Consider the following 12280-nt stretch of genomic DNA (forward strand, 5'->3'; position numbering starts at 1 on the left):
CCATTCTTCCCTCTATCAGGCACTATATAATAGACACCATGTGATATTTGTAAGAATCTCACCTGAGTTTCCACAAGAACGTCATGGAACTTGAAGCTAGGTCCACTACTTCTCCCTATCACCTATTGCGCCTGACTAAGCCTAGGCCACAATGGTAACCGGGGGAAGAAGGGAAACAAAACAAGGAAAGAAGGGGAAGAGATCCCTCGTCGCCACTCAACAGCCACAGGTCTCTTCAAAATAAAAGGAAAGGCTGCAGACAGAAGAACAACAGTATAAGCATCAGGTGATAGAACAACCCTCTCTATGTATGTCTTTCTTGTGTCTTTTGTTTCTTCTACCTTTTTTCTCCCTTCTTCTTCTATAGGTAAAACAGGAAAAATGATATAGTGTAAATTGTGAATCTGGTGCTGAAAGAAACAATGCTTGATTAATAAGATAGGGGAACTTCAACAGATAAGAGCTCACTGTAGTACACAGTCTATATAGTTATGCCCACCTATATCTCATATATAGCTTGTTGTAATCTATTTTCATACGTGACAAACAGGATCCAATAATGAACAAAAGGCAACTTTACATCAGGTACTTGTGTCCTCTCTACAGGTTCCAAACAACAAAATGGAGCGGATGCCCACAATGCTCCAAGCACCGAACTAAGGAATGAGAGGTCCAAAAACTTGAAACATAAAGGGCAGCGCGTAGCGCTGTTACCGTAACCACAGCAACCAACAATGGTCCTTTTCTATTCTTTTCTGCGGGAATCGGCAGGCTTTGTAACAAGGAAACGGAGGAGATGGAAGGTCCCACGCGAGTCCTCAAAGCTGAAATCCGACGAAGCGTGAAGGAAGACGCGCCTTCTCCACGCTGAAATCCGACAAAGAGAAACTGACGTGGCGACCCGGAAGAGAAATCGGGTATGCGGAAACAGGTTTGGGAGCTTGAACGCGAACCGCAAGAAGAAATTTCCTAGTTAGCACGAAGGAAAGTTTCAATTCTAATAAGGAGGCGGAGGCGAGGATTATGCATTACTTTCCTCACTTTATTTTCAACAGCAAGTTAGAAGACACAATATAAAAACAAAAGATCACAACTCCCATGAAGCTCGGGAGTAACCGTGGCAACCAGTAGTCCAATCATATCAACGATGCATCCCATAAACAGTAGCAGTCTCCATAGTCCTTCCTCTTTCTCTGCTGCAGGAAGTTAAGCCCTGTGGGTCCTATTCCGCCTTGGAGTCGGAACCTAGGAAGACAAGTACAAACATTGAAGACTGCTACAAACCATGACATTTATCAAGGTCAACCTGCTACGTATACTATCAATACAATTGCAAACTTTGCTCAAAACAATCAGAAACAGACCTATAATACGAGAATGCCACAACATGATAGAACATCAAACCCTGAAACCAAATGCAAACAAAGTATTGAACATCATCAATAACCATTTACCATAAAAGTCTCAAAGGTTACTTCCCTGATACGAAACTCTGAATCACTCCGCTCCTAGAATCCTTACCAGAATTTGCCAAGGGCGGGAAGGCATAAGAGAAACGTGCCCGGGTGGGATAAACCTCGCCTCCGCCTCCTTATTAGAATTGAAACTTTCCTTCGTGCTAACTAGGAAATTTCTTATTCTACATCAGGAGCGGAGGCGAGGATTATGCATGTTCAAAGCCTCCTTACCACCAGAGCGGCCGCTTCATGGATTGGTTTAAAGTAGAACGTTTTAAAAGTTGAATCTGAAGACCAATCCGCCACATTCATAATGTCCTCCAATCTACCCCCTACCTGAATGGCCTTAGAAGCCATTGTTCCCCTGGTAGAGTGTGCGCCAAACTCAGTAGTGTCAATACCGGCCTCAGCCATAATCCACCTGACCCATCTGGCAGTGGTCGGGGAAGATACCGCTTTAAACGGTTTCTTAATGACAATCAGAAGTTGCCGTTCGCCCGGAGGCCGTACCTCCAATGTCATATCCTCATAGGCCTTGAGGCATCGCACTACACACAATTTTGGGGAGTCTGTAAAAGCAGGATAAGATACTGACCTTGTACTCGTCTTAGTTCTCCTGGAGATGGTAAAGGTGACCCCTTCCGGGGTAAAGATCCGTGCTGTGAGATCCAAAGCTCTGACATCTGACGCCCTCTTGCATGAGATAAGGCATAACAACATAGCCAATTTCGCCGAGATCTCCTTTCTAGACAGATACTGATTGTCTTGCCAGGACATCAGTAGACGTAAGACCAGGTTGACATCCCAGAGACCTGCATAACGGGGCTCAGGGGGGCGAGAAATTCTAATGCCCTTCAAGAGTTTGCATATCCAGGGATGTTCTCCCACCGGATTGTTATCAATGGGAATATGGCCCGCCGAAATGGCAGATCGAAATGAGTTAATGGTACAATAGGCCAGCCCCTCCTGAAAAAGCTCCGTTAGGAAGTTGATGACATCCGAAACACTGGAGCCCACGGGATCCAGGTGTTTCGCCATACACCAACGTACCCATCGCCTCCAAGCTGATCTGTACCTTTTGATGGTCGCCGGGGCCCATGCTGCTGGATGAGGAATTCAGCCTCCCGCAAAAGAGCTCCGTCCGACCAACGTCGCCGGAAATCCTCCACGCCATAAGTGGAAGATGGCCCTGAAGAACCAGGGGCTGAGGCCTGCCCAGGGGGTCCACCAAGATCTTGTCGAAGACAGGCAGGCGAACTGGAAGGTCCCAGCTCAGCTCTAGTAGAGAAGGGAACCACGCTTGAGAGCGCCAAATCGGAGTCACCAGGATCAAAGAGGCTCTCTGCCGCCGAACCTGGGCCGCCACTCTCTGGATGAACAAGAATGGCGGAAATGCATAAGCTGGAATCGAAGACCAGTCCTGGAGAAAAGCGTCCACCGCCGCTGCCCCGGGATCCGGTTTCCAGCTGAAGTACCTGGGAAGCTGGGTGTTCCATCTGGAAGCGAAGAGATCCACTTGGCAGGGACCCCATGAGTCCATCAGGGAGCTGAAGACTGTCGCATCAAGTCTCCAATCGCTGGCGTCCCGGAAATGCCTGGAATTCCAGTCCGCCACCGAGTTCTGAGCTCCCGGTAGGTACTCGGCCGTCACCGAAATCTGACGTTGAAGGCAATAATGCCAGAAGCCCTTGGCTAGGTCCACCAGAACCCTCGACCTCGTGCCGCCCAAGCGGTTGATGTACTGCACCGCCGTCGTGTTGTCCATCCGGAGGAGCACACAACAAGACACTCTGTCCGTCGTGAAGGATCGAATAACAAAGGATCCCGCCAGGAGTTCCAAACAGTTGATATGCATGGGCAGTTCCTCTTCTGTCCACCTGCCCCCCACAGAGGTTGAGCCGCAACGGGCTCCCCAACCGAGGCGACTGGCGTCCGACTCTATCACCAGATCCGGCTGCGACCCAAAGATCGCTCTGCCATTCCACGCCTCCATGTGGTCGATCCACCACTGGAGCTCCCCTCTGGATTCCTGATTCAGATAGATCAACTGGGAGTAGGTAAGGCCCCTCCGTAGATGGGACGCCTTCAGTCTCTGTAGGGCACGGTAGTGCAGGGGCCCCGGGAAGTTGGCCTGAATCGATGAAGATAATAGGCCAACAATCCTGGCCAACTGCCGCAAGGAGATCCTGTCCCTCTGCAGGACCTTCCTCAATTCGTTCTTGATCTTCCCGATCTTCTGTTCCGGGAGGTGCAGGGTCGCTGACCTGGAGTCTATTCTGAACCCCAAAAAGGTCATGCTCTGCCGCGGGACCAAGTCCGACTTCACCTGATTGATGGTAAACCCCAAGCTCTGTAGGAGGGAGATAACAGTCTGTAAGTGGGAGAGAAGATGTGACCTGGACTGATCCATTATCAGGATGTCGTCCAAATAAATGATCAACCGAATGCCCAGAGTCCGGAGATGCTCCATCACCGGCTTGAGTAGCTTCGTAAAGCACCACGGAGCCGAAGATAGGCCGAAGGGAAGAGTCAGAAACTCGAAAACCTGTGTCCGCCACCGAAACTGGAGGAACCTGCGGTGTGGGGGAAAAATGGGAACCGAGAGGTAGGCGTCCTTGAGGTCCAGACGCACCAGCCAATCGTCCTGCAACAAAAGGTCTCTGAGAAGATGGATGCCCTCCATCTTTTTTTTTTTTTTTTTTTTTGAAAACCTTTACTTCGAAATTCAGGACACAGCTATTCAGCCGACAGCCCGAAGGTTCGGCAGCATTGCAAGTTAGATACAGTAATGCGTCCCGGATACAGTACGAAGAGTAATGCAAAGGTCCAATTTTAAATAAACACAGAAAAACACACAACAAACCCCAGCAAGGCAGAACATTGAAATCCCATGGCGAAAGCCCCCAGGGGAGGCAGGACCCCACTCATCTACTAATTATAAGACTGTGTGCGGAGGAAGAAGGGGAACAGCAGAGGCCCAGAACGGGTACCTAAACCAAACTGTGCTGGAAGGTAGGTCAGGGGGAAAGCTGTTCCTCGGGAGGTTCCAGATCCGGAGCAAGACATATTCCCCCCCTATATTGGTTCCACCGCCCCCAGATGGCGTGCCACTTCTGGGGGCGACCTCTAGAGCAGTAGACCGTCTTCTCCCTAAACATGCTCCAATCCATGTTCTCCTTCCACGCGGTCAGTGTAGGGGGTCCCGAGGAGCCCCATAATCGCGCGATATCCCTCTTAGCCACCATGTTACCCAGAGTCACCCATTGGGTCTGTGCCTCATCGAGATCAGTGGGCCCCCAAACGTTCAGGAGGCAACACCGCGCCTCCGGCTGTACCACAATGCCCGTCACCTCCCCCATAACTGCATGGACTCTCCTCCAGAACTCCACAATGACCCCACACTCCCAAATGATGTGCAGGAAAGTACCCACCATACCACATCCCCTTCTGCACAGGCCATCCTCCGAGAATCCCATGTGGACCAGCCGTGGCCCCGTAACATACACCCGGTGCAGTATTTTGAGCTGCACCAGCCTCAGACGCGACGGGATCGCAACCTCCTTAGGCGAAGAAACCGCTGACTGCCAGTCCTCATTATCCAACTCGAGGCCATCCCTGGTCCACTGTTCTCTCAGCCCCAATAGCAAGTCTGCCCGGACGTTTATCAACTTCTTATATATGAGCGAAATCGTGCTCTCGGGCATATGACCATCAAGGACTCGGTCCTCAAGGGGAGAGGACTCCGGCACCTTCTCACCCTCCACTAGGACTGATCGGAGGGCGTGACGCAGCTGGATATACCTAAAATACTCTGAAGGCCCTAGCTCAAACTCAGTCTGCAACTCCTCGAAGGACTTCACCCTCCCCTTATGCAGCACATCCCCCACCTTGGATATCCCTATCAGATCCCACTTATCAAAGCCCTTCGTATGCCAGAGTCTTCCCAACCTTCCCGATTCAAACAATGGGGTAGCGAGGGTTAGCCTGTCCTTCCAGCCCAGCGAATCGGTCGCCATCTTCCATACGCGCACCGCCACACCTGTGGGCCCCGTGAGGGACGAGTCTAGGGACCGCGAATACAACGCCCTGTAGTAGTTGCCGCCGCGCAGCAGCCACCTATCCATGGCATACCCAGGGCTGAGGGCAGGGCCGTAAAACCCATGGTTGATCGCGCTCAACTGCGTGGCCCAGTAGTATCGTCGGATGTCTGGGAGCGCAATGCCCCCATCGTACCATGGGAGCGTCAACTTTGAAATAGCTATTCGCAGCCGCCCATCCCACAGCAACGTCCTTTGGAGGCCTTCGACCTCCCGAAAGTATTTAGCCGGTACCCAGTCCAAGGTGTTCTGGAGGGCGTAGAGGAAGCGGGGAAGAGACATCATTTTGAACAGGGCCGCACGCCCAACAAGGGAGAGCGGCAGCCTCCGCCAACCCTCAACATCTCGCCTCAAGCGTGCCAAGGGGGGGAGCAGGTTCCTCTCATAGCGCACAGCAGGATCCATGGATATAAAAATCCCCAAATACACAAAACCTTGCTGGGCAACCTGTATCGAACATGTTCTAGGGATCGGTGGGACCTCGCCACTAAGAACGTACAAGTACGATTTGCCCCAATTAATCACAAGCCCCGAGTTCCTACCGAACGATGCGAGTACGTCACAGACCACTATAAGTGACTTCTTAGGTGAGGCAAGATACAGCAGGATATCATCGGCATAAAGTGAAATACGGTCCTCGTGATCAGGCGACCACCGAAGGCCCCGTATATCCGGGTGCCAACGTATCCACGCAGCCAACGGTTCAAGGGCGAGGGCGAACAACAGAGGCGACAGGGGGCAGCCCTGCCGAGTACCCCTTCCAAGCTGAAACGGAGCAGATGCCCGACCATTCACCACAACATTCGCTAGTGGCCCCTCATACAGCAACCGGACCCAACTCACAAACCCGCGACCGAAACCAAACTTGGCCAGCACGGCCCATAAATATGCCCACTCCACCGTGTCAAAGGCCATCGTAGCATCGAGAGATGCCACAACAGCCGGTTCACGCAGCGTGCCCGCCCTGGCGATGACGCCATGAAGACGCCTAAGGTTCAATGCTGTGTTTCGGTGCGGGATAAAGCCAGATTGATCCGGGTGGACCAGATCGCCAAGTACTCTAATCAGACGGGTTGCCAGGAGTTTGGCCAGAATTTTCGGCTCAGCGTTGAGGAGTGAAATGGGCCGATAGGAGGCGCATCTATCTCGGGGCTTACCCTCTTTGTGTATGACCACGATCGACGCCAGCCGCTGATCCAACGGAAGGATCCCATCTCCCCGCGCCTCCAAGAACATGGCGCGCAGGTGAGGGGCGACCCTATCCGGGAACAGTTTGTACAGATCGATCGGCAGTCCGTTCGGTCCAGAGGCCTTACCCGAATTCAACGCGCGAATCGCCCCCGCCACCTCGTCAACCGTGATGTCGCCATCCAAATCGTCCCTATCTATGTCAGAGAGGCAGGGCAACTCGATATCACGAAGGAGATCAGACGAGTCCTCAGGCGGCCTGTCCGACACAGAGGAATAAACCCTATGAAAATACTCCGCGAAACACTCCACAATCCCTTCAGGTTCCACAATCACCTCTCCCCCCTCTCCAATCAACTCTGGCACCACTCTATTGACCCGTTCCTTCCTGTCCAGCCACGCCAGGAGTTTCCCTGCCTTATCTCCAACATCATACAGACGGCCCTGTTGTTCCCTGCTGAGGGTCTTGGCGGCGTCCGTCACCAGGTCCCTATACTCCGCCTGCTTCAAGCAAAGCTCATGCAATGAGGACTCTGTGACCTCCTCCTCCATATCCCCTTCAAGGGCCGCAATCTCCTCCTCTACTTGCCGCACTTCGCAATCCCTCCGATTCTTGGCAGTCACCACCAGGGAGAGGGCCTCCCCCCGAAGCACGGCCTTAAAAGCTTCCCACAGCGAGATCGCCGAGTCCACGGATCCCAGATTGTCCTTAAAGTAATTATCTACCTTCTTTACCAGGGCGCTGCGCATCTTGGGGTCTCGGAAATACCAAGGGTCAATGGGGGCCACCCTCCCTCCTCCCTCCCGACCGAGATCCAGCCGGATCCACACTGGCGAGTGATCAGAGATACCACGTGCCATGTGCCTCGCCTCGGATATCAACGAGGCATGTGCGGCCAAAGTGAGCAGGTAGTCAATCCTGGAGAGGCTACCATGCGCCCCGGAGTGAAACGTGTATTGACTCTGTGTGGGGTGCCGGAGCCTCCAGCAGTCTATCAGGCCAAACGTGTCTAGGAGGTCTGGAAGCCATTTCTGAGCCCCCCCTGTGTCCCTGGGCGGGTATCTATCCAGCAGTCCGGAACCCACAGCGTTGAAATCCCCTCCCACTACCAGCATGCCCCCCGGGAGAGTCAGCAAAGCCCTGCCCAATTCAGCAAATGTGGCGGCCTGCAGGGCCGGCGGGACATAAACCGAAACCAAAACCAAAGTCCTTCCTTCCCACCGCCCCGCCACCGCCACAAACCTCCCCCTATCGTCAACAATGGTGGAGTCCACTTCAAAAGGCAGCGATGCTCTAACGAGGATGCCCACCCCCCTGGACCCAGAAGAGAATCCCGAGTGTGCAATGAATTTATACCCCTTCCTATTCAGGGCATAGCACGTATTGCCTATGAGGTGCGTCTCCTGCAGCAGTACAACGTCTGGCATTGAGCGTTTCAGAAATTGCAAAACAATCCCCCTCTTAATGCGATCCCCCAAACCATTAACATTCCAGCTTATAACACTTAGGCCTCTACCCCCCATCCTCAAACGGAAAGAGGCCCACCCCACACCCGAGGCGCCACCATGGAACAGCCCTGAGGATAATCATCATGCCTTGCAGAAATAAACCCCCCAACAACAAACTCAAACTCCCCATAACTCCCCCCACCCTGCACCCCTGCTGCAGCTTAAAAAGCCCCCCCAACTTGCAGTGTGCCTGTCGCCCTACAAAAACAAAAATCTACAAAAAGTACCCCAAGGGAGGAAAAGAGCACCCCTCGTCCTCCCGCAACCCTCCACAGTTACTGCACTCTATTCAAATCTACAAATATGGTCAAATCAAGTCAGGCCGGCTTTGAGTTATCAGCCCTGTCCATCCCGGCCACTGTCTCCATGCTCAGCTGTGTCGTCCCCGGTCCGTCGCCGGGGCAAAGCGTCCAGCCATTCATCGGCCAAAACAGGAGAGTCAAAAAAGAATGTCCGATCTTCATGCACCACCCGTAGTCTGGCGGGGAAAAGCATGGCATACTTTAGGTCCCGCTACCGAAGCCTTCGCTTCACCCCCAGGAAGCTCTGTCGCTGTCTCTGCACCTGCTGGGTAAAGTCCGGGTAAAAATTCACCGACGCATTCTGGAAGGGGACTGGGCCCGTCACCCTCGAAGCTTGCAGGATAGCGTCCCGATCTCGGAAATGAAAGAGCCGGGCGACAATCGGCCGCGGCGGGGCACCCGCCTTGGGCCGTCCGCCTGGCACCCTATGGGCCCTTTCCACCGCAAAAAACTTCCCAAGGCCCTTAGGCTTCAGATGATTGAGGAACAAATCTTCCACAAGCAGGTCCGCCGAAGCCTCATCCGAGGACTCCGGGACCCCGATTACGCGCACGTTGTTGCGCCTGGACCGGCTCTCGAAGTCCTCCAGCCGGCGGGCGGCGAGGTCACTCTCGGCCCTCAGCTTCCGGACCTTGTTCTGCAGGTCCGCGACCTCATCAGTGAGGCCCGTGGTCTTGTGGTCCAGGTCCTTAACGCGCTCGTTTGTCTTGCCCAGGTCCGAGCGGATCAAGTTGACATCCACCAGGATGGCATCCACCTTATGCGCCAGGGCCTCGAATTGCCTCCCCATCGAGGTCTGCATCCCATCAAGCGCGCCCATGACATCCTGCAGGGAGAGCTCCGGGGTCCCAGGCGAGTCCTCCTTCTGGGCATCCGGCGCCTGGCTCGATCCACTCGGCGATGTCTTCAGGAGGGCGTAGCGGTCCATACTATTGACTTGGGAGTACGTTCCCCGCCTGGTGGACTTAGTCTTCAGCCTATCTCCTTCTGCCTTGCCCGACATAATGGACTCCAAGCAGTCCAATGCAGTGAGGACCGTCCCCTCTCAGAGAGAGGTATAAAGAGTGAGCAGGTCCGCCTTGTTCTTCCAAAATAGCCCACCGAGCGTCCCTGGGGTTATAGAACCACCCAGAGCACTACAGTGTCCGAGCAGACAAAGGGAACGAAACCGAAAGTGAAAGAGCGAGGGCCTCCGTCCGGTAGTTCACACCTCACCAGGCCGTTGTTGATCAACTAGGAGTCGGGCATCCTGCCAACTCTAGCCCCTGGCATCTCCGGGAGTTAGGCCGCAATCTTCCGCCAGTCATAAGTCCGGTTCCCGGTGGGCGATCCGGTCGCGGGTAGTATCAATCGCCTCCCTGACAACTCAGCAACACGGTGCCATGCATACCATCAGGATTTAAGTCAGGATAGTCGACGGAGGGCGCGAGGGTCTCGGGAGCTCTAAGCTCACGCGTCCATCTTGGTCAAGCGCTAGGCTCCTCCCCCGATGCCCTCCATCTTGAAGTGGCGATAGACTAGCCACTCGTTGAAGTCCCTGAGGTTGATAACGGGACGGTAACCCTTGTCCTTTTTTTCCACCAGGAAGATGTTGCTCAAAAACCCCGTGGGATGAAGATCTGAAGGGCCGATGGCCCCTTTGGATAAAAGCTCTTGAACCTCTTGGTCTATGAGAGACTCGTCCTGAGAAGAAAACACCAAGGGTCTGGGCCTGACCCCTTGAACCGGAGTTCCATAGAACTCTATGTGAAATCCTCTGACCGTCTCCAGCACCCAAGGATCTTGAGTAATCTCCGCCCACCTGTGATAGAACAGGGCAATTCTCCCCCCCAACCGGACCGGGGTTAACAAAGGTACGCTTACCGCTGTATCCTCCGGTGTTGGTGTGGGCGCCTCCCCGGCCTCGGGTGTTCTTTCCTCTGCCGCCCCGGGAGGGGTAGAAGGTTCCTTGGCGACCGTCCTGCCATCCATTATTACGCTTGGCTTGGGTTCTATTAGGGCCTTGATTCGACTGTCGGCCGGAAGAGCGACCCCTGCCTCGTCCGGCCCCACCGAAAACCTTTCCCGGGAAAATTTTCTTCATTGAAGCCTGCGCCTTGTCCAGGGCCGAAAAGGTAGCCACAAACCTCCCTAACTCCTTGACGAAGGGATCGCCAAACAGGGAACCTTGGGCTATCGGACCTGCCTCTGAGGAGGAGAGCTCACCAAGCTTGGGGTCTATCTTCAGCAACAGGGAACGCCGGCGCTCGGCCGAGAGGGCGCAATTCGCATTGCCTAGCAGGCACATCGCCCGCTGTGCCCATCCCGTCACCTCGTCTGCTTGCAGGGGCTCCCCAGAAATACGGGACCTCTCTGCCAATTCTATCACCTTAGTCAAAGGGCCCACTACATCTAGGAGCTTGTCCTGGCAAGCCCGCCATGATCTAGCTATCCCTTTCTTGGGATCTTTCATATATTTAGAAAAGAAGGTGCACAATCTGGGAACAATCTCAGGGGTCAAAGTGACTCCATTGGGCAGGGAGGGTCTGGGACATTCGGACCGAAGACGGGCCCTAACTTCTTTGTTGAGCGGACTCCGAATTTTGTCGGCTACATAATCCGCCACCTTTTTGTCGGGAACCCATTGCGTGGACCGGGGTCTATAAATACACATGGGATTAAACATATCACTCGAGGGACCTTCCCCCTCTCCTACTGAAGGGGCAGATGACTGAGGACGCCAAGACCGGTCATGCTCCTGGTCCCCGTCCGAGGAATCACCATCATCCTCGCATTCCACCTCTCCCAATTCGGGAAACCCTTCATCAGGGTCGTAATCCGTGGCGCCTTCGTCGCCGTTGTCTCCGGGTACAACTTCCTCCCGGTAGGGTGCATCACGAAGCGTGCGCGCACTTTTCTGAAAGGTTTCAGCCAGACGGCTGAAGGCCTCAAGGTGCCCCGCGTCACGCTTGTTGGCCTTGCGCGGGAGAGGAATAGGCACCCCGCTAGGCCCGGCCTCCCCGTCCCCCAAAATGCCTGTGCTCCTGAACACATGGGCGGACAAACGGTTAACGCTTTCCTGCAGAGAGGCAAGCGCCTGGGCGATGGCCGAAGAAAGGAGCCTGTCCGCCTCTGCAGGTCTGCGCACCTGGGACAGCCGGTCCTCTTCAGAGGACAAAGATGGGGTGTAATCGTGCTCTCTCTGAGCATGCATCATAATAAGAGGTGAGGGCACCAGTTTAAAACGCCCCAAAGAAGTTAAGGGGGGCTCTCCCCTCGCCGGTGCCCAGGAGCTGACACCTACCTGGTGATATACACCACACGCGGATGAGGCAGCTCAGCCAATAAACACAGGGGCTATGCCCGTCAATCTTACCGCAAAAGCGGTGTCAGGCGAGGGGCAAAAACTGAATAGGAGCGAGTGCTCGCCTCACACACGGCGCTTCACCGGCGCCTGAGGCTCCGTCGCGTTAGAAGCGCGAAATAGCGCCACCTAGCGGACCCGCTCCGTATTCAGGAGAAACGCGCTCGGGCCGAAGCCTCCCGCGCGACCCACAGCGAGAGAGAAGCTTGCTACAATGCACAGTGGGAACGCGAACAGAATTAAACAATACTGAAGAATAAACGCTATACAGAGCCCATGCAGCCAAGACCCAAACCCACAGTAAGGAGAGAAGGGACTTAACTGACGGGCCAGCAGTGAAGAAAGAGGAAGGACTATGGAGACTGCTACTGTTTATGGGATGCA

At 54.2% G+C, this 12280-nt stretch overlaps 1 protein-coding gene across 1 annotated transcript; it reads right to left on the minus strand.

Moving 5' to 3' along the window:
* Positions 1 to 2437: 2437 nt before the first annotated feature.
* LOC146796178 (uncharacterized) lies at positions 2438 to 11746 on the minus strand. Its single transcript, XM_085630062.1, has 2 exons — positions 10417 to 11746; positions 2438 to 2826 (listed from the first exon to the last, which is right to left on the minus strand). The coding sequence occupies exons 1-2, from the start codon at positions 11744 to 11746 to the stop codon at positions 2438 to 2440; spliced, it is 1719 nt and encodes a 572-aa protein (XP_085486188.1).
* Between the last annotated feature and the right edge of the window lie 534 nt (positions 11747 to 12280).

This window comes from Triturus cristatus, chromosome 10 (assembly GCF_964204655.1).
Source record: "Triturus cristatus chromosome 10, aTriCri1.1, whole genome shotgun sequence".
NCBI lineage: Eukaryota > Metazoa > Chordata > Amphibia > Caudata > Salamandridae > Triturus > Triturus cristatus.